Source organism: Diuraphis noxia, unplaced genomic scaffold (assembly GCF_037042655.1).
Source record: "Diuraphis noxia isolate RWA-SAM2 unplaced genomic scaffold, SU_Dnox_SAM2 contig0001, whole genome shotgun sequence".
Taxonomy (NCBI): domain Eukaryota; kingdom Metazoa; phylum Arthropoda; class Insecta; order Hemiptera; family Aphididae; genus Diuraphis; species Diuraphis noxia.
Genome location: NW_028301711.1, coordinates 27335548 through 27362506, shown reverse-complemented (window position 1 = coordinate 27362506; position 26959 = coordinate 27335548). Strand labels below are relative to the sequence as shown.

At 31.0% G+C, this 26959-nt stretch overlaps 2 protein-coding genes, 1 long non-coding RNA gene and 2 pseudogenes across 3 annotated transcripts in view; 2 read left to right on the top strand and 3 right to left on the bottom strand.

The window, feature by feature from the left end:
- The window catches only part of LOC149060453 (uncharacterized), a 65661-nt gene extending 43080 nt beyond the window's left edge, over nt 1-22581 (bottom strand). The window contains exon 1 of the mRNA XM_089216078.1: nt 22407-22581. Coding sequence (XP_089072204.1) covers nt 22407-22581 — 175 coding nt within the window. The remainder of the gene's footprint in view (nt 1-22406) is intronic.
- Nucleotides 682-16091, top strand: LOC149060454 (uncharacterized). Its single transcript, XR_016189481.1, has 3 exons — nt 682-914; nt 992-1125; nt 15921-16091. It is a non-coding gene; the product is annotated as an uncharacterized LOC149060454 (long non-coding RNA).
- Nucleotides 1751-3583, top strand: LOC149060457 (uncharacterized; annotated as a pseudogene).
- LOC149060455 (uncharacterized) lies at nt 4602-10051 on the bottom strand (annotated as a pseudogene).
- Nucleotides 5310-6144, bottom strand: LOC149060456 (52 kDa repressor of the inhibitor of the protein kinase-like). The gene is made up of 2 exons (XM_089217304.1): nt 5643-6144; nt 5310-5568 (listed from the first exon to the last, which is right to left on the bottom strand). The coding sequence occupies exons 1-2, from the start codon at nt 5963-5965 to the stop codon at nt 5382-5384; spliced, it is 510 nt and encodes a 169-aa protein (XP_089073430.1). The 5' UTR covers nt 5966-6144; the 3' UTR covers nt 5310-5381.
- Nucleotides 22582-26959: the final 4378 nt, after the last annotated feature.

Sequence of the window (26959 nt, the reverse complement as noted above, 5' to 3'; positions counted from 1 at the left end):
TAAAAATTGTTTAAACTATATTTCTATATTATTATTATTAAAGATGATACAGATGAAGATAAAACATTTACTTTAAAACATCAAAAATCTATTTCAAGCAGTAATTCATCAATTCATAGTTATAATGCTGCAGTTATACAAAAGTTTGATGATCCCACTATTCCTAAAAATGTTGACTCGATAATAATCTCTCAAAATAATGACCTGGATTGTGTAAATGTTAATACTTCAAAACATAAAAGTAATATAAATAATAAATTTACATTAAAAAAAAAAAATCCACTACTTGTATATCTGTTATTGAGGTATAATTAAATAAAAATGTATTGTTTGTTTACCACAAAACTAGGTCAATCTGAAATACTCCAAAACTTTTATGATAATAATGATCTTAATAACTTATTTGATGTTAATGATGATATAATTCTATCTTCACCTTTACTTCCTAATCAAAGCATAAAAACAGTACTTTCGGATGAAAATGAAGTTGGAATAAAGATGCAATTGTTAACTAAAATGAGTAAGTTATTATTGTATATGCTTTATGTATAGAATATTAATTAAAATAGGACTTATTTAAAAAAAAAAATTTTAAAAATGTATTTATTTTTGTGATTATTAATAAAATAAAATATAATTAGTATTATTATTAATATATATTTACATTTTCAGATAGTCAAATTTCACAACTCTATAGGCAGGTTACAAATATGTCACATGATATTCGTAGAGTTCTGGAAGCTGTTGACAGATTTGAAGATAAGTTGAATGCTTCAAAAAATCCAAATATGGCTAATAATAGTTTTTATGAACAATTCACAATCGAATATATTTCTGATATGGATTCTCTTAATATGGTGGAGTGAAAAATTGTCAATCATGGAAATTTATATCCTGATTATCGTAATCAATTGGTATTAAAAAAATTACTATTGTTGTTTACACTGCATTATATATGTTTCATTAAAAAAAAATATTTTTATGTTATTAGATTTATAGCCTATCTAAACAAACTGGGAAGACAATCAAACAATCTGTAAAAAGAATTTTTCAAAAACTGTTTCATGATGACATTGTTACAAGTCGGTTGACCGTAGCCTCGTACTCGTAGAGTTTTGAACTCAAGTATATATTTAAAATAACAAACACGAACTAAATAAGTTATCAGTTAGTTTTATTAATCGAATCGGTATAGACACTCCGTGCTGTCCATTTCCAACCCCCTTACATATCATCTTATCGTACCTTATATCTAAATTTAAGTAGGACAATCCCTCCTATATAATTACCGTAAAATGGGGCAACATTGATTTCACGGGGTAACTTTGATTTTTCAAATAAATTTTATAATATGTTATCATATCTTTATAACCAAACATGTGCGAGTGTTGGTCATTGTATTATTATGTTGGTAACGTTCCGTACGTAACATCTTGTTGGTAAAATATATTGTTATCATATTATCTACCGCCTAACCGCTTAATCACAAAGTGACCAGCGTTATTTAAAAAAAAACTGTATCAAATAAAATCTTGATGTAAAATTAAGAAAATCGTCGTATTTTTGAAAAGTAAGTATATATTACTATTGTACACAATATCATGAATAAAACTATAACTTTGAATATTCTCAATTTGCAATAGTTTTTGTTTTATAATTAAACTTGTTCGTTGGGGTATCTTTGATATACATGTAAGGCTAACTTTGATAATCTCAATAGTATCGTTTAAATTATATTTTTACTTTTTAGATGGCTCGTAATCCTTAGAAAAAACTTGGATCAAGACCGTATGCTAATTACACTGTTGCATCATTAAGTGAGGCCATCTTGCAAATCGCAGAAGGCAATTTGACAATACTTTCAGCTTCAAAAAAATTCAAAATTCCTTATGGTACTCTTCATAACAAATACCACGGTCGACACACTAAGGTATTTGGAGCTCCTACCGCTTTTACCCAAGCAGAAGAAATAGCATTTTTAAAATCATTTGTGAAGTGTGGTCAGTGGGGATTTCCCCTTGATTTACAAGATATTCGTTTTTTTGTAAAAGGATATCTTGATCAAATTGGCCGGAAAGTCAGTAGATTTGTCAATAACATTCCTGGTAACGACTGGGCACGTTCTTTTTTAAAACGACATGTAAAAGATATTGGTCAACGATTTGCTTCAAACATCACACGTTCACGTTCGGAAGTTAGTCGATTAACGATCGAGGAATACTTTAACAATCTCAAAACTACTTTAACAAATGTTCTTCCATCAAATATTTTCAATTTTGATGAAACTAACCTTTCTGATGACCCGGGGAAAAAAAAATATTTGTTTTCTAGAGGTATGAAATATCCTGAAAGAATAATTAATCATTCAAAAAGTGCCACATCTATGATGTTTTGCTGCTCTGCTTCTGGTGTATTATTACCCCCATACTTTATTTATCGAGGAGAATGTATGTGGGACACATGGACTGAAAATGGACCAAAAGGATATCCATATTGCAATGAAAGTTGTTGTCGATTTGGATCAGCATATAACCGTACAAAACATGGCTGGATCGATACACCCACATTTGTTGACTGGTTCTTAAATTCATTTCTTCCACATGCCAAAAAATTGCCAGGTAAAAAAGTTATATTGGGTGATAATTTGGCATCACATTTTAATATAGAAGTAATCAAGTTATGTGAAGAAAATGATATTAGTTTTGTATGTTTACCTAAGAATGCTACACATTTATGCCAACCGCTAGATGTAGGGGTTTTTAGGGCATTAAAAGAAGCTTGGAGAAATAAATTAACACAGTACAAACTATCACACCCTTCATGTAAAGTTGTTCCTAAATCTGAGTTTGCAAGTCTAGTAATAATTACTTTAGAAAAAATGGACGGCATAAGAGATATAAATAATGAAGAAGAATCTGGTATCAAAAGAGTGATTTTAAAAGGATTTGGAGCTACAGGAATATACCCATTTAATCCTCAGAAAGTTCTTGAGAAACTGCCATATGATATAAATAATATTCAAGGAACAGTCAATGATACATTAGTGGCCTATTTAAATGAAAAAAGATATTCCACACAAGGGTTGGTAGGACGGCCGAGAAAAAGAACTCGTTTAAATATAGCTCCAGGTTAAAGTATAACAGCCAGACATTTTAATGATGAAGATAGTGAAACAGGTGATGAAACTGACAACCTTGTCGAAGATGATATTGTTGAAGAAGATCCTGTTTCTGACGATGAAAATGTATTTAACATCGAAGAGCCCCCAAGTTATTCATTTCCAAATGAAAACCTCAAAATTGGTTCTTATGTTTTGGTTAAACTTGTGTCTGGTCGTCGAAAAGCAACAGAATTTAAGTATGTAGCAAAGGTAATAGAATTAAATGCTGAAGAAATGTCATATGAGCTGTTAGGTATGAAATCTATGGATACTTCCCGTCAAGTATTTAAAACAGTTGATAATGATATTTTTACTGCACAATTTGATGATATACTTGCTGTTCTTCCTGAACCTAATACAATTGGAACTAAAGAAAGAAAGCGATACAAGTTTAGTTTCAGTATTGAAGTATATGAAGGTTAATTTATTCAAAATTTTATTATTTTCGTTTGTCATATCCATGACTGTTTATATATCTGCATTCTATCTAAGTCAGTGATTACTAGTTTATAAGTTTTCATTCTGTTAATTATTTATATTAATATTGTTAAGTTTTTTTTTATAGAAAGTGATAAAATCATTATATTTTCAACAATTTGATTTAAAACATTAAGACTGAATGCCTAAGTCAAGGCTCCATAATGTTACATAAATTTATAAACATTTGCTTGTTAACTATTAAATATAAATTGTTAAAGTTAAATTAATACAAAGTTCATAGTAATTATTTAAGTAAGTATTGTTTTAATTTATATACTCCTATCAAAGTTACACCCCGTGTCAAAGTTACCCCATACAATGAAATATTAATAACTCAAAAACTTATTGATGGATTTTGATATGGGGAAAGATTGACACATTTATGTATCTAACCATTCATTATACACTATAATATTGGGCGTATCAAAGTTACCCCACTTGCAGTATAACTTTGATAATTTTTTCTCAAAAAAATTTTTATGGTAATTTCTAAAAAATAATTTTTTTTTGGAAATTTAATTTATTTCTATTTGAATACTTATGAAGAACAATACTCAGTAAACAGTTATTATTAAGCTTAATTTTTCAATGATTTATAAACAAAACAATAAAAAAAAATTTTATTTTATCAATGTTGCCCCATTTTACGGTAGTGCATACTTGCAGATTTGGGATTGTACTTTATTTATGCTAAACTATAATAACATCTTTATTTCTTAATCCTAATTGTTTTACAGACATCATTGTTTAATCATACACTATATTATATCCGGTACCTACTATATACTAGTTATTTATAGTTAGGTATTCATAACACTCCCCTTGTTAAATGAAAGCTCATGTCCTCATGAGTCTAACAGCCCATTACAACTTTACAAAAACATAATATATAATATAACCAAAATGTAATAACAATAATAATAAACATTTTTTTTTTTTTTTACATTTAAAATTTTACAATTTACTTAATCTCTATCTCCTGTACTTCATCTATTGAATTTACAGTTAACAATGTTTTAATGTAGTTCATCGAAAATTTATTTTGTTTATACAACTTAAAACTTATCTTACATATCACAATTACAAATACTAATATACATAACCCTACTACTAAAACTACGTATGTTAACTTAGATACACTAACATATTCTATATTATCTAAATTTGGTTGTAATAACACATCTAATTGTTTTGCATTTAAAGCTAGCGAATGGAAATCGGGATAGGAGTTATTTATTTTTAAATTTTTGTTTTGCACATTATTGATTGAAAATGTTTGAATATTAGCTATCAAGTTTATTCTCGGAATGAAATCGTATGAAAATTTTGTTTCTACTAGTCGAGTGGGGATTAATTCGAATTCTTTTGTTATTGCGCGACATGGATAAGTAAGAGAGATAGTGCCTGTATCTCGTAAGGTTTGCGACACTGTCTTGTCATTCGCACAATCAACGCTTATCATCGCCGGTTGTCGTGTTGTGTATAACCACACATTTTCACTTTTTAGTTTGTGCAATACCAATCTGTCAATTCGAATGATTTTGACTTCACATGAATTTGGAATTCGTCCAGGGGCGCCCGCAGGAAATCAGCTCAGTGGGTGCAAATTGAAATGCATGTTCTATATTTTACATATATTTATATTATTATCTAAACATAACTCCAAATGTATAATAATATAAATCATAACTAATACAATACATAGAAAAAAATTATAAAATTATTAATAATATTATATGAATTATGAATCAAATAATAATGATAAACGTCTGACATTTAGTCCAAAATGATTCATAACATCGGTTTTGTGATTTTCAAAAAATAATGTATCGTCAAATCTATTTTTGTGAATGTGAATTAGTGCCAAACTGCTTAATCTCATATTGGACATTGTAGATGTTACCCATGTCTTGATACGACGCAAAGCACTAAAATAGATAATAATTATAATCAATATTAAATAATCAATACAAAATATGGTTTATAATAATATGTTAGGTACCTAAAGGTTCTTTCAACTGAACAGGAAGTTGCTGGTAATGTAATAGCTATTTGTAAAGCTGTATTTACAGCAGGATAGTATTTAGATTCTTCTAGTAAATCAATTATTTGTGTATTTGGATCACATGGTTTTTTTAGCCATATTTCATACCAAGTTATTGCTTCTTCTTCAAAATTATCAAGAAGAGGTCCATATAAGTTATTGATAGATTTAACTACTTCACTGAACTCTTCAATATTCATTTTTATCATTTTTTTTGGGTGTAAATTAAATAATGAAAATGATTTTAAATTTTCATCAGAGAATCTATCACTAATTGACATTATTATGGAATCTAAGTAGGGAATAAATAAAGATTGTCTAAAAAAGTCATTAATATTATTACTTGGATAATTATCTCGTTGTGTTTGTCTGATAGCTCTTCGTGGTATTTTTAACTCTAGACCAATTTTAATTGCAGTTTCTTCTGCTTTTTTGAATATTAAGTTAAATTGACACTCACTGTTACATCTGTCATTTTTTACAATCTGTAAAAGCTCTTGAATGCGTTTTGTGGCTTCTTGTAATCAATATTCACACCCTGAAGAATAGTAGATATAAATTCAAATTTGGCGGAATACTTTGCTATAATTGATAGTAAAATAACAAAACTTGGAGTAGTAATTGCATTTAGAATTTCAAGGCTTCGTTGCTTAGTTTTACTGTTAAAATGTTTTGATGTTGACATTTCTTCTAAACCTTCTACAATAACAATATACTTTTCATTGAATTGTCTTACACTCTTATGCTTCTCTACAAATCTAGTTTCACACAGTTTGGTTAATTTACAATTACTAGAATTAATTACATTCATGCGAACTGCACTTTCTTTAAAAAATGTTATAGTGTCCTTTATTTTGGTAATACAATTTCTAACTTCAGGCAAGACATTTAAATCATTGATGACTAAATTAAGGCGATGACTAGCGCAATGAAAAAAATGGGCTCTAGGATACATATCCTTGATTCTCTTTTGTACTCCAGATATACATCCAGCCATAGTGGCACACCCATCATAGCCTTGACCCACACATTTGTTTAAATCTAATTTCATATGATTACATGCTTCTAATATTGTTTTAGAAATGAACTCGGCATCAAATTCTTTTAAAGGATAAAACCCAATAAATTCTTCATGCAAATTGTTATCTTTTAAAAATCGTATACAAATGGATAACTGTTCAATACCACTTATATCTGCTGTTTCATCAGCAATAATAGAAAAACAAGAAGCTTCATTAATTTCTTGTGATATAACAGATTTTAATGTTGCAGACATTGATTCTAACATCTCATTTTGTGTACGGTGAGAAATATAAGTTAAATTTTTAGGGGCATTTTCCAAATGATCTTTTAAAATATTATCCCCAGCATCAATTCTGAATTGTAATAACTTATTAAAAACAGCTGAATCATCCGTCTTTCCCCTTATTGGTAAATTATGTAATGCACAAAAATATAGTGATGATAATATAGGTATTAATTTCTTTCTATTTGCATCAATTTTATTTTTGTAGTTTGTATTAATCATCTGATGTACACTAGAATTTTTACTCGTCATATTTATAAAATCATTGAAACGTATAGAAGATTCAATATGCCATTGAGTTTTTGAATGGTTGTTTGCTTTTTCTAAAAACTTTTGATAACGTTGGAAAGGCTTATTTATAAACTGTCCTTGAAAACCTCCATGAGATACATGAGTTTGAAATAAAACACAGTATAGACAAAATGTGCCCTTAAATATTTTTGAATAAGCCAGCCAAGGATAAATTGAAAACCACTTAAATACAAATGCCCGATTTCCAACAACAATATCTTTCTTAAAATTATAATGGATACTTGGAACCCAAGGATTCTTCAACAGTTTATACTTAAAATCTTCAGTAATATTTAAATCATGTTTTATATAATGTCCAATATCATACTGATCACAATCATTTTCAACAGCAAAATCATTTGTCAAAACTTCATCAACTACTTCTTTTGTTTCACTGGTTAATGCATTAGATTGCTTTATTTGACAATAAAAAAAAAAAACATATTTAATAGTATACAAAAGTAAATGTAGGAATTAGGATTAGTAACAAAACTTATAAAATTGTATTTTAATTTTTTTTTAATTAAATCACCTGACTATCAATATATAATCAATACACCAGACACCTACCAATCATTTATCATCTTATATTTATAGCTAGTATTAATTTTTTATCACTCAGTTAAAAATTATTTATATTTTAATAGAATAAAATTTAATGAAATATTATTTATATTAATTTATTGTAAATATGTTTTTTATTTATAGAAAAAATTACATATTATAATATATTTTTTGCATATTTTTAATTAAAATTTAATAATAATAGGTATGATAAAATATGTATTCGAGTAAGTACTTACCAAAATTAGGTTTTGTGACTCTACTATCTCGTCTGTATCTCTTTGTAGCAAAGGAACATCTGACTCAGGTAATGGTTTAATTTTTTTTTGAAAAAAACTCAATATTGAGTCTTTTCTTTTATTACTCATAATGATAATAATTTTTGTAGCCGAATAACGAACTAATAACTATAACAACTATAATACCTCTTTAACTCGGTAATTTAAACTTGAAAACCTACTTTATTGTCAAATTGTCATAAGTTAACATTCAAGGTGTATCGCAATAACTAGTAATGAACAATGAGTAATGAACTGGACGCTAGCTAGTAGCTATAAATACGTATCGACGTATCGTTAATCGTAATGCACTGGGAGAAGTAGGACTGAGGAGAGTGTTACTTGTTAGTTGTTATCGAATATTCTCGATTATCGAGCGTGGTAATTCCCATTTCCCGTATATTTTGTTCAGACATCTAAATATAAATAGATAGTCTAGATAGTAGATATAATAATAATTATTAAACCATACACAGTGACACAGTGTATAAGAATATACTAAATATCGTCATGAGACATAAGGTCATAATATTATTCTGTGAAAGTTTACCTTAGATAATTATTGGATTATAGAAAAAAAATCAGAAAAAAAAATTGAATATATTATAATATAATATAATAATTGTTTTGTTTATTAAAAAATGTCAGTGGGTGCAATGGCACCCACTGGCCCCTCTCTGCGGGCGCCCCTGAATTCGTCCATCTTGACTACTAAACAACTCGGTTTCACAATTATTAGTGTCCTTAATTGTTTGCGCGTTCGTACAAATTTGATACTCTTGCATATGTATACACTTGTTTAACTCTAGCTCATTTACATTTATCGAGTATACATTGTCTTCTGATATGGCTAAGTATTTATTTTTTGGCTGAATTAACGCGTATACTGAATTATTTTGTCTTACAGGTAATGGAATTGCTTCGTATAGTCGATATTATCTAGTGGTGACAATCGGGATAGATATTATAAAAACTAATGAATCCATTATCCTCAACACTTGTAAGGTACTCATTTGCATTAATTTATTAATATTCTGTAATGTCACTTGTTCTGCAAAATTCTCGTTTGTGTCCAATTGTATTCTTACCTGTTGCAACTCCGCTACAAAATCTGTTGGAGAAATAATGCTTGAATGCATATGCCCTAATTGCGCTGTATTTATGATTGCTATTAAGTTATGTGTTTGAAATGAATGCTGCGTTAAAAGAACATTTATTGCCACAGTTTGCTCATTCATTATTTGTCTAATTTCCATTTCATTTATTCTTTTTTCTGTTCTATTTGCTTTGCTCTCCAATTTGTTTATATTTTGTATTACCAACGTTTCACTTTGTTGTATTTTATCCATTTCTGTGTCCAAATTATGTACTGTTGATTGTACTATTCGTGTTTGCTGTTGCATATCATGAATAATTCCAATTTGTTTTTCATGTATTTCCCCAATTTTTTTATCAAAAAATTCATAATCCTCATCTGAACATATTCCAAATAATGTTTTTGACAATCTACCGATTCCGTTTAACAATCCTCTTTTCTGACGTTCACTTTTGTTGATCGCATATTTTACTTGTTGTCTCATTTTCTCTATATCATGAATATATGACGTTGTTGTTGTATTAAACTGTTCACATAGATACGACCAGATTAGTACATGTTCTAATGGAACTATTTCTGTATTTCTAGCAATTTTTACACAATGTATTAACGTTTCCTTCTGAAAATTTTTTGTTTGTTCAAAGTTATCATCATACGTGGTCAAATTTACATAAACTGACAGTTTCCATTTTGCGTTTGTTGTTTTTATCCTTGTTAAATAATAAAAAAAAATTCCTGATGGTGATTCAATGTTTTGTATATGATATTTTTCTGATACATTTGTTGACATGCCAGGTTGTATGCTTAATAACCTGTAATTACAATTTGTCATTGATAAGTATTTTGTATTTAAATTACTGATTACATAATTTCAGTAGATTTTTATGTACTTTAATTAATTTCCCTCCTCTATCAATTGTTACATTCTCACTACTGTTAATCCCTGCTATAGTGTATGGCCCTAGCCATTTTTGTGCTAATTTATTTTTTTGTTGTTTTTCCATAAGCCAAACCTTATCATTTATTTTTAATTCAAGTGGATTAACTTTATTATCATAACGTGATTTTGTATTTTCTTTAGAGTTTCCTATACGTTGTTTTGCAATTTCATGAATTTGTTGAAATTTTTGCTTAACTTCAAAATTATAATCTTTATAATTATATCTCGGTTCTGGTTTCTTTTTTAACGATGTAGGTATTTTCCCTGGAAAACCATAGAGTAGTTCATATGGTTGGAATTTTGTTGTTTCATGCTCAGTTGTATTATACACATACATCGCATATGGAATAAATTCGTCCCAATTTGCTAGATTTTTGTCGACATAATGACGTAAATAGTTTCCTAATGTTGAATGGCTTCGTTCTAATGCTCCATTACTTTGTGGTCTATATGGCGTCGTGTTAAACTTGGCAATTTTCAATAGTTTACATACTTCCAAAAAGATTTTACTTAAAAATTCCGTTCCTTGATCAGATACTATAGATTCTGGAATTCCATGTATACAAACAAATGACGTTACAAAATTATGCGCTACAGTATTAGCTTCATGGCATACCATAGATGTTGCAATACTAAATTTCGTTAAGTCATCTTGCATTGTAAGTACATATTTATTTCCCTTATGTGTAGTAGGAAGTGGTCCTACTATGTCCATAAATATTTTCTGAAATGGCTTATCCGCTGTTGAAGTGATAACCATTGGTTGTTTTGTATGTTTGTTTGACGTTTTATTCTTTTGACATGACTGACATTTTTTTACATAATCTGTCACTTCCTTCGACATCCCTGGCCAATTATATACTTTTTTAATTTTCTTTATAGTGTTCGAAATTCCTCTGTGTCCTGCCAACGGATTCTCATGCATTTCCCTAATAATAATATTTTTTTCATTATCCGTAAGTTCATTTGGTGTAAATATTCTAAGTTTTATCTTGGTACCTTTAAATAGATATCTTAACATTATTCTTACTGTTGCCCAATCTAGTTGGAAAATTTGATCGCCTGTTTTTGATAACGCTAAATCCGTTATTTGATTGTTTACACAAAATGTTCTCAAATTTTGCAAACAATGATACACGTTTTCATAGGTAATTTGACTTTTTTCTTTCTCTGATAGTACCATATATATTATGTAACGGTTACCTTCTTTTAGATACAATAAATCTGTAATTTCTTTATTTTGATTATTTTCTAGATTCCCAAATCGACGTCGGAATTCAAGTGACAAACCCTCTTTCAAAATTAATTCCTGTGATATATGATGTACGAGACTTGCCTGATCATCTTCAAAAATATTTCCAGCTACTTCCATAATATTTAAATTTTGAACTAAATTTGTCTTTACATAATCCATGTATTCATTATGTGTTTTATTACTTATTACTAATTGTTCTCCTTCAATCTGCATAATTTGGGGTATTCTACTGAGGGCGTCAGCGTTTGTATTCAATATTCCTGGTTTATAAATAATCTCATACTCATACTCCTCCATTGCTAGTCTCCAATGCATTAGTCGCGATCCTGGATTCTTATGGTTAACCAACCATCTTAGCGGCTGATGATCCGTTACTATATAAAATTTCCTCCCTAGTAAATAAGGTCTTAACTGTTTTAAACTCCATACAATGGCTAATAATTCTTTTTCTGTAGTACAGTAATTTTGTTCCGCTTTGTTCAGTACTCTTGATGAATATACAATTGGTAAATCCTGCCCTATTGGACCTTGAGATAGAACCGATCCAATTGCTAAGTTACTCGCATCGCATGTCACATTAAACGGTTTTTCAAAATTAGGATAACTAAGAATAGGTTCACTTATTAATGCATTTTTTAATGTTTCAAATGCTTGTTGAGATGCATTTGTCCAATCGTACGGTGTGTCATTTTTCAATAATGCAGTTAATGGTTTTGCAATTTTACCATAATCTCTTATAAACCTACGGTAGTAACCGGACAGTCCCAAGAAACTTTTCAACTGTTTCTGGCTATTTGGTACTGGAAAATTCTTCACACTCACAATTTTTGACGGATCTGGTTTCAAGCCTTGTTCTGTAATTATATGGCCTAAATATATAACTTCGTGACGCAGAAATTCACACTTCATAGGTTGTACTTTTAAATTATACGCCCTAAACCTTTGAAAGATTTCTTTTAATTTTTCACTATGATCTTTCAAATCATGTGCATATATGATTACATCATCTATATAAACGAATGCTTTTATACCGTTTATTCCCAACAACACCGTGTTCATTAATCTCTGAAACGTACTTGGCGCTCCTTTTAATCCAAAAGGCATCTTAAGAAATTCATAATGCCCTTTATCCGTGGAAAATGATGTCTTCGCCCTATCATCTTTATGTACTGACACCTGGTGGTATCCACTAGCTAAATCTAAAGTTGTATAATATTTAGAATTGCCTAACTGATCTAAAATATCGTTTATATTCGGAATCGGAAATACATCTCCAATTGTAATACTATTCAATTTCCTGAAATCCACACAGATTCGATATTTTTGCTTTCCCGAACAATCCGTTTTCTTTGGTATTACTATTAATGGGGCGTTCCATGGTGAAGTACTTTTCGTAATAATTCCATCCTTTTCCATCTGATCTACCTGCATCGATATTTCTTGTTTGTGATTTTGTGGTAGTCTATATGGTTTAATATAAACTGGTTGAATATCGGGTGAAGTTTTAATTCTATGTTGTATTGCTGCTGTTCCCTCTAATTTATCACCTTCTAATAAAAAAACGTCAGAATATTCTGCAAATATATCCTTCAATGATCGATATTCTTCCTTGTTTAGATGCTGCAATCTTAAAGATTTTTCCAATAACTGTAAGCGATCTCCTTGTTCTTGAACTTCTGGTAATTTAGTGCACACTTTTAAACTTGTTTCTTCATATTGCTCGTACAATAGATTGTTCAAATCCACTGCCTGTAATTTTACTGAATTTTCATTTTGATTTACAATTTTTACTAATATTTGTCGATCCTTCACTGTAGTTATAACGTTTCCACATTGAACTAGATCTTGTACTGCTTGTGAATAAATAATTAATGTATCACTTTCTTTTATTCGATCGTCCGTAATTTGTATTGGAACTACCATTTCATATCTTGGTGGTATTACTGCAATGTCGTCATTGTTGATATTTTGAATGTTTTGATTTAATACTGTGGAGTTGCCTTCAGTCACTGTTGACGTAATCTCATTTTTTGCATAGTCAATCGCTATTTTATTGTCTTCCAAAAATTCTTTACCCAAGATTCCATCATGGGGTATTGGAAAATTATTACTTACGACTTGAAATCTTACTTGTCTTTTTTCTTTTCCAAAATACAATGTTAAACTTGTCGAACCGATTGTGTTAACGAAAAATTCGTTGATACCTTTTAATCGATATATAATTTTTTCGTTAACTCTTACATTGTCCTTAAGTGATAATAATTTAATTATATTTATTTCGCTACCTGTGTCAACCAAAAACTTTGAGTCTTGATTAACAAATTCTGTAGATTGACATAAAACATGATCTTTAAAAAGTTGTGCCTTTAATTTGAATGATCTAAAAATGTTACGGCTGTTGCTTTCATTTCCTGGACCGATCGTTCGCCGTTCTGAATCGATCCTGTTTCGTTTCCCGAGTTGATGGCTCTGCATTAAAACTTCCTTGACCTGCTTTTTTCTAATTATTGTACTTTAATTTTCTGCATACTCCAATTTCATGACCTGGTTTTTTACAATATTTACAAAAAAATGTTTTGTTATTATAGCTAGTACTGCTTTCTGCAGTTTGTTTATGCATATTCGCTGACCAATTGTTTTGTTTTGAATTTTGGCCTGTATCTGTGACCCAGTTTTTTTGATTGTCTTGCGGTTTTTTTTTAAATTCGTGATTTGACTTTGACCAACATACCTTCGCCGTGTGGCCTACTTTTCCACAATTAAAACATGTCATTTTCCCTGCTTTTTGTTTTGGCATTTTTGACTGTGTTTTCTTGTCTGATTTATATGACGTTTCCTCTTGTTGAGCTTCTGCTAGTGCTTCCTCAATTGTTCTTGGATGACTTGCTTTAACTATCATTTTCACTGGTTGTTTCAATCCTTCCACAAAGATACTTAATGTCTGCGACTTTAAAATTTGTTCTATGACCTCTGCCACTTCTGTATTTTCATCTTTAGTTTGGACATTCAATGTTAAGTGAAATAATTTTTCTAATCTCTCAAAAAACGTACCAACATCCTCATCGAATTTCTGTCGAGTTGTTGTTAATTCTAACAGCAAATGTGTAGAAGTATTCCGTGGCTCAAAACAATTTTTTAAAGTTGCCTTCAGCTCCTCCCAAGTGCTAATTTTTTTAAACCGAATAACTTGAGCCGCCTTTGCCGTTAAATTTGCCATTAATGCACCTAACATCACGGGTCTTAAACTTTCATCGATACATGACAAAGCAAACTCTGCTGACCTTATAAAATTTTGTGAACCGTCAGAGTCTTGCTTTTCAAATTTTGGTAAGATTCGCAATGCCGCCTCCATAGAAGTTATCAAACTCATGCTGTGAGACTCTGAAACCACTTGACTAGACTTCCGAGAAAAAATATAAACTTGTGTACTTGGGTCAAACGAAAAAGTTTTCTCTAGAATATTAGAGCTAACCCCTGCGGGAACTTTTAACCTAACCTACTTTTGTTTGGTGTAGATTGTCCAGCTCTACTATCGTCGGACTCAAACGACTTATCTGGTACAAAAGTTAAATCCTTACTATCGTCTTTTGTATACGAACTATCGTCATTCATTAATCATAAAAAAAATAAAAAAATTGGGTGTTTCTAAATATAAAAATAAAACTTACATTAACATTACATATAACATTGTCGAAGTTGGTAGTCCGGAAGGCTCCTTAATTGATTTGACTGGAAATGCCCTGAAGTTGAAAATAGAATGCTCTGAAGACTGGAATGCTCTGAAGTCTGAATAGAATGCTCTGAAGTTTGAATTGAATGCTCTGAAGTTTGAATTGAATGCTCTGAAGTTTGAATAGAATGATGTGTCTTGATTCGTTCAATAATAATTTAAACTTAAAACTGCTTAATTAAAAATCCTGTGTCTGCTACAATGGTTCGTTTTTTCCGCTGCCACCAATGTTACAAGTCGGTTGACCGTAGCCTCGTACTCGTAGAGTTTTGAACTCAAGTATATATTTAAAATAACAAACACGAACTAAATAAGTTATCAGTTAGTTTTATTAATCGAATCGGTATAGACACTCCGTGCTGTCCATTTCCAACCCCCTTACATATCATCTTATCGTACCTTATATCTAAATTTAAGTAGGACAATCCCTCCTATATAATTAGTGCATACTTGCAGATTTGGGATTGTACTTTATTTATGCTAAACTATAATAACATCTTTATTTCTTAATCCTAATTGTTTTACAAACATCATTGTTTAATCATACACTATATTATATCCGGTACCTACTATATACTAGTTATTTATAACAACATTTTGTGCCATTTTTCTTATCATGGAATTAGAAAGAAAGATCCATTTTCAACACTGAATATCTGTGCAGTGATTTTAGGTACTATAATATATATATAATAATACTATTGTATAAGTATTTAATTTTAATAGTTTTAGTTCATATACTTATATTATACAATATTGTGTTTTTTTCATTATAGAATCTATAAAGAAAGATTCAAAATATTCTGAAGTACAACTAAATGATATAGAAGATTGTATTAAGATATATTTGTCTCAAGCGCCATTCAGACTCCAAAGAGAACAACAAAAATGTAAGAATATTGGTTCTACATCCAATTAAAATATTTGCTGTTTTATTACAAAAATATATATGCATACATTTATATATATTATTTAACAATTTTTTTTTTATATTATTATTTAATATTTATAATATTCAATGTCAATTTTTTTGTTATGAGTTGCAAAATATTATTTGTTGTTTATTATATTTTTTTTGTAGTCAGTATATTTAAATATACCTACCAAGAAGTTCATTCTAATTTAATTTTATATTTTGAATAACTTATGTGTAGTAATACAAACTGCGAGTCGCACAATATTGATATGTTTTTAAATATTGTATAATGTATATTGTATTATGCTGTATGTATTATAAAAACTTTCCTTTTTATTTTAAAATTTAATTTTTCTCATGTATCTCTTTTTATTTTTTATTATGTTTACTATAAATATTATAATACTATCAAGAAATTGATTTATATTGTTAATAATATAATATTATATGATTTGTATAAAACTGAAAAGTTACTCAATTTTGATTTTTTTTTTATATATATATATGATATTTTTTAATATAATGTCATTCTTAATTAAAAATAGCATTTTTTTTTTCATATTGTATTTTATTGTATCTCATCAAGGTTGCAAAATTATCAATTTTTATTTTTATTTTTTAGACAATTATTATTTTATAATTATGAAACTCAAATTAAAAATACAGTGGGTATGGAAGACAATTATTATTTATAGTGAAGTGGGTTGGTGGGCAGGCCACCAGTATATTAAGCCTATGGGTTTATCACAAACATATAATGTGCACTTCCAAAGACTAATATACATATCCTTTTAATAAAGCAATGGTATATTATTGTATATTATGTAAAACATTATTTATATAATATATATTTTAGGAATGTTGAATCATATTATTATAATAATTCTACATTAAAATACTATACAATATAATATAATAATATAGTATCCTATATATAGTCCTTTAATATTGTCCCTTCATTACATATATATTAACATTTGAAAATAAACCATTATATAAATGTTATATATGTTCTAAATCAACATTTATCGAATATTCCATATAGGATACAAAAAATGTTTAATGCATTAGACAAATATTGCTGGCATGTTATACAACACACATGTATCATTATATGCATGTTCATTATTTAAAACGGCATGAATATTAAAACTGTGGCCAATAAAAGTTGCATGCATGTTGTGGAGACATTAAAAAATCAAAAAGAAACATCCATTTAATATGTATTTACTGTAATCGTTAGTAAAAAAACTTTAATGCAATGTTGATAATATATTTCTTTGCTATCTGGGCAAATACAAATGATAGCCCTCAGCCTTATGTGTTTGTTGGGGACAAAGCTTTCGCTTTACACTCAAATTTACTAAGGCCTTATCCGGGGCGTAATCTTAACGATACACGGAGAGTATTTAACTATAGGTTATCAAGAGCAAGGCGCACAGTTGAGTGTGCGTTTGGAGTACTTGCTAATAAATGGCGCATATTACATACATCAATTCAAGTAGAGCCAGATTTTACAGATGAAATTGTCAAAGCTTGTTGTATTTTACACAACTTTGTCCGTAAGAGAGATGGCATCAACTATGAAGATTCTGAAATCAACAGTTTTGATGACATCGAAACCCCCGGAAGAGGGGCTCGTTCACAAGGTATTGCAGTAAGAGATTACTTCGCTAACTATTTTATGGGTCCAGGAGCAGTAGATTTTCAGTACTGTTACTAAACAAAAGCAAATGAACAAATTGAACTTACTAAAACAGTTTTATTAAATGCATAAACATAAAAAAAACAGTGAACAGATACAAACAGAGCCCACAACCGGTACTCTGAGACTGACTGTGAGAATGACCATAACTGAGTGATTGGTCAAGCCTTTTACAAAAAACAGGGTAGCCAACACTCGGCCATCCGACTTTACTTATCGGCCTCGATAAGTCATTATATAAAATAAACTTAATTGGTCCTCTCTACTTGTCCGTTGGCTTGCGGGTGTCGAGACGAATTGAGAGTGTGTCTGATCCCATTATGTTGACAGTAGTCCTGGAACGCCTTGGACGAAAAACATGTCCCTCTATCTGTTATCAAACGATCCGGCAATCCCCATTGACTAACAAACTTCTGTAAACTTCTAATGGCTGCTTGAGTGTGAGTGGATTTTGCTGGACATAACAATACATATTTGGTAAGGTTATCTATTAACACTAACAAAAATTTATTGCCCTTTAGACTGGTTTCAATAGGTCCCAAATGGTCCAAGTGAACAACTGCAAATGGTCTTTTTCCAGGGGGAATAGGATATAACTCTCCTGATTGTTTTCCTCCAGGCTTCTTGTTAACCAGACAATCCAAACATCCACCAATATGCATCTGTACGTACCTCCGCATTTTTGAAAACCAATAGTGTTCCTGAATTTTCTTTAGTGTTTGATCCAATGCCCTATGACCTGCCATATCATGGGCCATTATCACTATCCCCTTCCTCAGAGGCTTAGGTACCACAAAACGACTTATCCCCTCTAATTCTCGATACAATACACCATCCAATAACTTGAATTTATTTACAGCATTCCTCTCATATGGAGTTCGGTCACCTTTGCCCTTCTCCAATATGTTGATTAATTGACATGTATCAGGATCAGCTTGTTGCATGTATCGTACACGTTCTTCTAAAGTCATTAATGTCATAACCAAGGACCGATTATCCAATGCCTCTTCTACTGCTTGTGCACTGTCCGTAGTACCTTCTAAACGACTCAATGCATCAACGTGAGCCATCTGCTCACCTGATCGGTACTTGATATTCATTTCAAATTCTTGTAATAGGTCGAACCAACGAGCCACCTGTGGCTTTGCTGACTTGTTGGTGTTCAAATATACCAAAGCCTGACAATCAGTCACCACTGTGAATCTGATTCCAAGCAGATATGGCCTCAATCGAATTAACGTCCATACAATTGCGTATAATTCTAGTCTACTGGAGTGATAATGTGATTCCGCTTCAGTTGTTCTTTTGCTCACCGCATACACTAAGTGTAGTGATTTCTCAGTGTCACCCTGCATTAACATGCCCGATAGACCTTTTGCGCTAGCATCTGTGTGTACTTCAGTCACCGGTGATTCGTGATTGTATAATTTCAACACTGGAGCAGATGTCAGTGTACGCTTCAATTGTTCAAATACTCCTTGTTGTGCTTCCATCCATTTCCATGGTTGATCCTTCTTCGTCAAAGCAGTCAGTGGTGCAGAAATGTCCGCATAATGTGTTATGAAACGACGGAAGTATCCTGTCAATCCAAGGAATCTTCTTAGTTCATGGACATTATTTGGTTCTGGGTAATTTTCAATTACAGCTATTTTCCGCCCCGGACGCAGCTGACCTTCCTTAATATTGAAACCTAAGTAATCCAATTCAGTGACTCCAAAAGCACACTTGGTTGGGTTCAAGGTCAACTTAGCTCGTTCAAGAGCTTGAAATACTCTTTCCACTTTCTTACACATGTCTCCCCAATCTGTTGCTGGAATAATGACATCGTCGATGTAACAACGAACAACACCTTCCCTCTTGAGCGTTCCCAACACCTGGTCCATCAATCGGCAAAACTCGGCTGGTGCATTTTTCAAACCAAAAGGCATACGTTCGAACTTGTATACTGCATCAGGAGTGATAAACGAAGTCTTGTCTTTCGCTGCCTCAGCCAAAGGTATCTGTAAATAACCATTCGATAAATCTAAAGTGCAAAACATCTTACCAGCCGACAATGAACTCAATTGTGAATCCACATCCGGCATTGGATATGGCTGTGATATTGTCTGCCTATTCAGTCTCCTGAAGTCAACACACAACCTCTTCTTTCCATTTGCTTTATTGACTAATATTACTGGTGACGCATAAGGAGACCTGGTCTCACTAATTATACCACTCCTGACCCATTCTTCAGTAATTTCTGCTATCTGTCTTCGCTCTTGTTCGGATGTGCGGTATGGCTTCATCGACACAGGCTTACTGTTTTGTTCTTCTGTTATCTCCATTGTCACCAAATCCGTGCAACCCAATTCTTGTAAATTCAATGCAAACACTGCACGATACTTATTCAATAACACTGTTAATTCTTCTTTTTGCGTGGAGTCAACCTGACTACCTATTATCACATCATCTGTTGACAGTGACACTTTTGATGTCGACTGTTCTTGCACCAAACATACTTGGACTCCATGTTCATGCTTATTAACATTGCCGCATATTGCTTCCACGTCCATATCTGCGTACTCAACGACAAACGTGTCATCTTGTTTGTGGTAAGCAATCTGAGGCAAATTGAGCCAAGACTGTCCAATCAGTACTTCTACTGGAATTGCTTTGTCCTCAACTACTAAGAATTGCATCTTGTCAGTCTTAACCCCATCGATAACCAGCTCTCCCATTATTTCTGCTAATGAAGTGATTCTAGGTGTCTTCATATCACCCACAGCATACAATGGTTTGATTGATGACACTATTGGTAATTTGGTCCGTACAGCTGCAGACGATCGGATTAAACATACTGTACTACCTGAGTCAATGAGTCCACTGAATTAAACTTGATTAATTTTCACTTGTTTCCCAAACGGATTCTTCCCTGCACACTCCGCCACCACCACCTGGCACGTTTGAGCAGGATGTTCTTGCTTAACAGAAGGACATTTGCCACGAGTATGTCCTTCGGCGCTACACAATGAACATTTCATTGGTCGTTTTGGTCTCGGACAATCGCGCGCTATGTGACCAAAACCAGAACAATTGTAACACTTAACTGTACTGTGTCGTGAGTCAGATGTCGGTGATTCTGTTTTCATAATGGTTCGTGTCGCCGATGTGAACTTACTTGGTTCTGACTGATTACTTGTTGTTTCTTTTTTCGACCACATCTTACTATGATCGACTTTAGTACTTACGGGAGTGTTTGGCTGATCTCCACGACGATCAGATTGACGTTGCCACTCCAATATGTCTATGAGTAATTGATCTTCGTCGTCGTGCTTCCTCCCAAATGCATACATCGCGAGTTCCCGAGATAAAATGCCCTGTAGGACATAATCGCGAATTTCCTCGAACGGTAATCTGACACCTTTGCACAATCGCACCTTATCTTGAAAATATGACATCAGTGATTCATCTTTGTGTTGTACACGACTGCGCATAGCGTCCCACTTGTCGGCCATGCGTAATTCACGTACGAACACTAGTTTAAACTTCTCACGGAACGTGGACCAACTCACAAAATTTTTCGATAAAAACCAATTACGTGCCGCATCCGACATATTCGAACGTACAAAATGTAAACGAAATTTGAATGGCCACTGATTCAAATCAGCTAAACCCTCTATCGTTTCCAACCAATCTTCGGCTACGTGAGAAGGTTCCGACCCAGTAAAACATTTAACTGACTTATTGACGTCTGGGATGACACGAAACTCTATTGACTCATCATTTGCCTTAGTGTTCAATGATGTCTCGCCATATTTCGCATTTACCTGTGCTAATTCATCTTCTAGCTGTCTGAGTTTAGCTCGCTGCTCGTTCACTAATTGATACAATTCATTATACTTAGGTGCTGTAATTTCATCAACGCGTTCACTCGCCATCGTCATTCGTCACAACAAACGATTCGTTCAGGACTGATAAGATAATCTTTGTGATAACAATGTAATCATTTCCAGCTTATCTCTACTAACAATGCAGTCATCGATTGACACACCGTAACGTCAACTTGTACACCACCGTTACTTCTTCCGCACACTGTTACCACTAAACCTCGTGATTTCGCAACACCAGTAGCGACTATTGAATATAATAGGCACCAACCGTTTCCCGTATTAAAACGAAATCAAAACGGCAACTACACTCGCGAACTATGGATTTATTATCCCACTTCTGAAAATGTTACTAAACAAAAGCAAATGAACAAATTGAACTTACTAAAACAGTTTTATTAAATGCATAAACATAAAAAAAAACAGTGAACAGATACAAACAGAGCCCACAACCGGTACTCTGAGACTGACTGTGAGAATAACCATAACTGAGTGATTGGTCAAGCCTTTTACAAAAAACAGGGTAGCCAACAGTACAATGTTCTTTAGTATATAATTATTATTACTTAATCAACTGAAGATTTTAAGAGTTCAACAATAATGTATCATAATTTATAAGTAGGTACTATTTTTTTTTTTTATATATAAAACAGTATTATATATTTTTATTTGTATTCATATTTAGATTTCTATTATGCTAAATTATTATACCAAACTATTGAAATATTAATATTATATTAATTAAATAATATATAAGCACAAGATACCTACTTACCTGTATTTTGTTTTTCTGTATTTGATTTTTCAGTCCAATTTTCAAATAAGTATTCCCCAATAGTGTTCCAACTTTTTTCTTTTATATTTCTATCCATGTAATCTTTTGTCCCTAATTCCCAAATTGATGGATTATTTTGGATACAAGAAATGAATTTGTCAGTATCGAAAACCATTGCAAAAGCCAAAATTTTGAAATGTTTTTAAAATATTAGAAACAAATAATTTACAATAAATTTTAATATAAATTTGGTTTTTTTATAAAAATTAAAAAGTAAAAACGCAAGTAGAAACGCAGCTGCTAAAACGCAGATTGTGGCACGCACAATACAATATAACGTGTTTTGTTTAAACTTCCCGTCGAGTTGGTTCCTGCCAAACCGCAACATGTTGCGGTCGGTCAGCGACAGGAATCGACCGGTCCCGAAAAAACGTACAAGTGTGACATCTACAATTAGAACTTATGTGATTCGTTGTTCCGGTCGACCGGATGCGTTTTGACCGGACCCGCCAAAACGCATAGTGTGGCACGGCCCTAATGGTTTTTTTTGCTTGCCTTTTGGCCATGTCATATACGGTTTTTAGCTGTTTAACAGTTCTAATACCAGTTGTTTGCTGATCATTGTATTTGATAACAATATCATCCCATATTTTGCTTTTATGTTTAATGCTAAAAGCATCAGTCTAAAACAAATTTGAATAGGTGTAAAATAAATTAATACATCAATATTATAAGTACCTACACTAATATCATTGTTTTGTTTTGTTAACTAAATTTGTTATACATACCTTTATGTTTTCAATTATATGTTTGTGGGGATTAATAAGTTCAATAACCTTTGACATTTTAAAATTGTCGACAGTAGACGGTTATAAAATAACAATACTTACAAATTTTAGAATAAATATGATAATTAATATTCGAAATTCAAATAAGTAAAATAGGTACGAATATGAAATAAATATTAATTTAATTAATTTGTATTTACATTTATGAATTATGATAAGAATTGTTTAGTTTAGTTTTATCAAAAAAATATGGTTTAATTTGTTTGGTAACCACGGTTATCAATAATTTAATATTTCTTTATGCAACCCATAGACCTTATAAGGTCTATGATGCAACCCGAAAAGAGTTTATACAATCATTAAAAACCTTACAGAGCCGGTAAATTACAGGGCCGGTAACAAATTTACAAACTGTTCTTTATGCAACCCGCCCTAAATATTTTACATGTACAATGAAAAAACGACGACGATGGTATTTCTTTTCATAAAAATGTTTTATATTTTTAAATCTCATCTACCATATTAATATTTAAGCTCTAGCTAATTGGGCGAAAATAACGTTACGAGTTTATTGTAGTATACCTGTCTGTAGTATACCTATCTCTCTATAGTACACGAAATAATTGATGAACAAATAATACTATTTGAATAACTTTATTAAAACATAACACAAACACACAAAAATATACGGGCCTCTATCAACCGCTTACCAATATCTCGCCTCTCACTCGAAACCCGTACTGCCCCCCTACTGTGGTGCTTACGTCCTTAAATATTATTTTACAATGAGCTGCCTCAGCTCATTTGCTTCATTGGCCTAATATTACGTAATTTAAATATTTAGCTAAGAGAAGTAATAAACCTATTATTAATTGGCACATGCCATATACAACACTCCCTTATGTTATAAAAAAAAAATATGTCCTCATATTTTAAATTTAAAACTATGCAATGTAATGTATACAATTATAATATTAAATTAAAAAAAAATTACAAGTTGTATTATTTAGTGTTTAGAGTGTGGAAAGGTAAATAGGAATAACATATATATATATTTTTTGAGAGGAAAATTTTTTGGATAGGGTAAAATTTATAATATTTCAAAACCTCCTATAACTGTTGTGACCAGAATTCGATTTTTTTGTCCATTTATATAATATGTGATTGCTTTATGTTGATTGTTATCAGAGATTTGTTATATTTAATATTATAATTTTAATTGTTGTATCTCTCTTTTTCATCTTCTTGGTTGTGGTGTTCACACAATGATTATTTGGTTTTGTCTATCGAGCGGTTTTCAACATTATAAGGTAGGTGTATATTATATATATATATATATATATATATATGTATTATTATTAATTTTTTTATGAAAGGATGCAGGGTGATGAGGAAAAATTAGAAGAGATCGCTAGACGGCGTAAAAAAAAATTACAAAAGTGTGGATGTTACTGCTGAGTTTACTATTTCATTCGTCTCCTTCGTTGTATTGTGTAGATTGAATTCTCTTGTTGCTGCGAATGTTAATATTTAGTAGTCTTGGTGAAGTGTTGGTTGACCGTCGTGTAGGTATGCCTTTGTTTTGATGCCGATTTCGTGTTAAATTGGTTTTACATTTTTTTTTTTTTTTAACATCTCACTGTTTACATTTTTGTGAAATTGATTTTATAACTGAAACCATATTAGTATAGCTTCTTGGATTATTAATTTATATTGATTTTAGTCGCGTGAAATGGATTATTATTATTTTTTTTTTTGAGTAAGTATTAGAGATTATATCGTTTATATTTTATTGTAATATTATGATGTTCGAACATATTTTGTAGTTGGTCTTACATTGTGATTTTTATTCAATCAAGTTTGTTTTGTTAAAGTGTAAAGAGTGTATTAATTATTTTGTATATGTTTAACTTGTATAATTATCTTTGTGGAATAGGAGGGGGCATGGTTAACATGTCTATCTTGATAATAGCAGGGTATATTTGCAATACAGGTACAGGATACAGGATACATATTTTTGTGTGTAGATTAGAGGAATGCTTTTGTCATATAAATTGGCCTCTGGTACCTCGTCAAAAAAAGGCTCCGGGAGATACAATTACAGCTATATCTTCTTCTGCGCTAGCATTTATGAGTACCGCAACGACTGTGAGGATTTTAAAAAAACATCTAGAACCAAAGACTGAATTAAACATGATTATAAAATAATTTTCTATCGCTCTGTACGCTAAATTATCACCCATATAATATATTATAACTATACCCGAGTACTTCAGAAAATATTATTATAATTAATAAGTATTATTTTTAGGTATTAATTATTGTTTATAACTTATACTGGTTACTTATAGTACTTATAACTAAAATTTATATTAATGAAATAGTTACCATATTACAATGCTGTATAAGGTTTTAATTATAAACACTATTGTCTACAATTTAATTTTTGGTTTGTTAAAAAAAAACAAAAATGAAGGCTAGCTAGTGTTGTGTAAAATTAACTTTTTTTTTTTTTTTTTTTTTTAATTATTAACTTGCCTAGTGTTAGGTTTGATTAAGGTATGATATTTTTCCCTGTGTTTGATATTTTTGTTTCATGAAAAGGTTTTATTCTTTGCACATGTATGATATCTATGGTTTTTTTTCCTTTTAGAATTAAATCTACTTTGTAATTTACGTCAGATATTTTTTCAATAATAGTAAAAGGGCCTCTATATTTATTAGCTAATTTCTTTGATTTATCTTTTTCGTTGAAATCGAATTTTATTAAGACTTTTTGTCCCGGTTTGAAATTAATATTTTTGTGACTAATATCATATTGTTTTTTCTGAACAGCTTGTTCTTTTTCGACAATTTTTGGAATAGTGTCTCTATTTTTTTGAAGTTGCTTTAGTGCTTTAGTAAAGTCAAACAACTCGTCTTCTGTAGTTCATTTATTACAAAGGTTGGTTAGCTTCTATACCGTGGAGTAAATAAAATGGGCTTACTTTTAATCTCGAACTTGGGCTAGTATTATAAGCAAAAATGATCATTTTATAATATAATGACCAGTCTTTTTGATTTTCGTTTACATAATGTGATAAACTATTACAGATGATTTTGTTCATAAGTTCGGTCATTCCTTGTGTCTGTGGATACGCACTAGAGAAAATTTGTGTAATACCTAATTTTTACAGGCATAGTCTACCTCTTTATTTTTGAAATGAGGTGCCTCTATCGCTACAAAAATATTTAGGTACTCCGTAAGATGTTATTAAATCCATTAGGAAACTTATTGTTGCTGCTCCGTTTGCATTTGTAACTGCCTTTGCGAAAGCCATTTTTGTGGCATTACAGGTAGCTACAATGAGGTATTTTTTCCCCCTAGAAGTGGGTAATGGTCCTAAATAATCGAATGTTAGTCTTTGCATTGGCTTCCCTGAAAATAAGGGTATTGGTTGTAGTAAACCGTGGCCTTTGCCTATTGGATTTTTAATCATTTGACAAGAAATGCATGTTTTTATAAAATTTGTGGTGTCTTTTATTATTGTGGGCCAATAATACTTTTGTTTTAATTTAGCTAAGGTTTTTGTAATTCCGAAGTTTCCGCTTAAAACTGATTCGTGGTATGATTTTATAATAGTGTTAGTCAAGTTTTTTGGTATTACTAATAGGTTATTTACTCCGTGAGGTGACCAATTTTTAAAATATAGTAGTTCCCGTTTTATTAAATATTTTCTAGATTTTTTATAATATTTATTTTTTTTATCTCCCAGTAATGATAAA

Excerpts from the sequence above, each read along its gene's own strand:
- LOC149060456 (XM_089217304.1), bottom strand. The coding sequence starts at position 5,965 with ATGTCAATTAGTGATAGATTCTCTGATGAAAATTTAAAATCATTTTCA. Across the intron at positions 5,569-5,642 it reads TCAGTTGAAAGAACCTTTAG|TGCTTTGCGTCGTATCAAGA; the intron begins GTACCTAACATA and ends TATCTATTTTAG.